The 635-nt window shown below is 56.5% G+C and overlaps 1 protein-coding gene across 1 annotated transcript in view; it reads right to left on the reverse strand.

The window, feature by feature from the left end:
• LOC108803879 (acyl-CoA-binding domain-containing protein 4-like) overlaps positions 1 to 397 on the reverse strand; it is a gene marked incomplete at its 5' end in the record, with an annotated part of 2,075 nt that extends 1,678 nt beyond the window's left edge. Inside the window, 2 exons of the mRNA XM_018575673.1 lie at positions 8 to 192; positions 275 to 397. Coding sequence (XP_018431175.1) covers positions 8 to 192; positions 275 to 397 — 308 coding nt within the window. The remainder of the gene's footprint in view (positions 1 to 7; positions 193 to 274) is intronic.
• Positions 398 to 635: the final 238 nt, after the last annotated feature.

Genomic DNA, 635 nt, shown 5'->3' on the forward strand with positions numbered 1-635 from the left:
TACTTACAACGAGCAACGTCCACTTCCACTCGGCCGTGTCCAGCACATACACGTTGCTGACCCAGTGGCCCTCCCGCATCCCGCCGTACACATACACCTTCTTAGTCTCCGGGTCATAGGTGGCAGTGTGGCCCCGGGAGCACTGAGGGGCCGGGCCAAGGCAAGCATCCATCTGGAACCAGAAGTCGCTGTCTGCGAGGCAACAAAATACAAATCATGTTCAGCAATCCCCGGCGCTCCCAGAAATATGAGACAGCAAAGCACCGCCACTCACCTATCTCCAGCTTCCATATGGAGTCCGGGCATGGCTTCTCATTGGCCCCTTCCCCACCAATCAGAATGGCTGTCTCCGGGTCACACAGGCAGACGCTATGACGCCACCGCGCTGAGGGGCAAACTGAGGGAACAACATGGAGACACGGTACTACAGAGCGCCAGGATCAGCCAATCAGACGTCAGCGTTCACTCTGTGCCGCTTCCAATAGAGGAGCAGACATGATGTTCGGGGGATGGGCCCTTCTGCTGGAAAGCACAGACATTGGTCCCCAAAGAGACGCTGACTGCTGATTGGCTGCCCAGACTTCCTGCCATAAAATCTGCAAATCCCCATCTGATCCCCAATGCTGGAGAGTCAA

This window comes from Nanorana parkeri, unplaced genomic scaffold, assembly GCF_000935625.1.
Source record: "Nanorana parkeri isolate BGI_ZX_2015 unplaced genomic scaffold, ASM93562v1 scaffold4384, whole genome shotgun sequence".
NCBI classification, from domain to species: Eukaryota; Metazoa; Chordata; class Amphibia; order Anura; family Dicroglossidae; genus Nanorana; species Nanorana parkeri.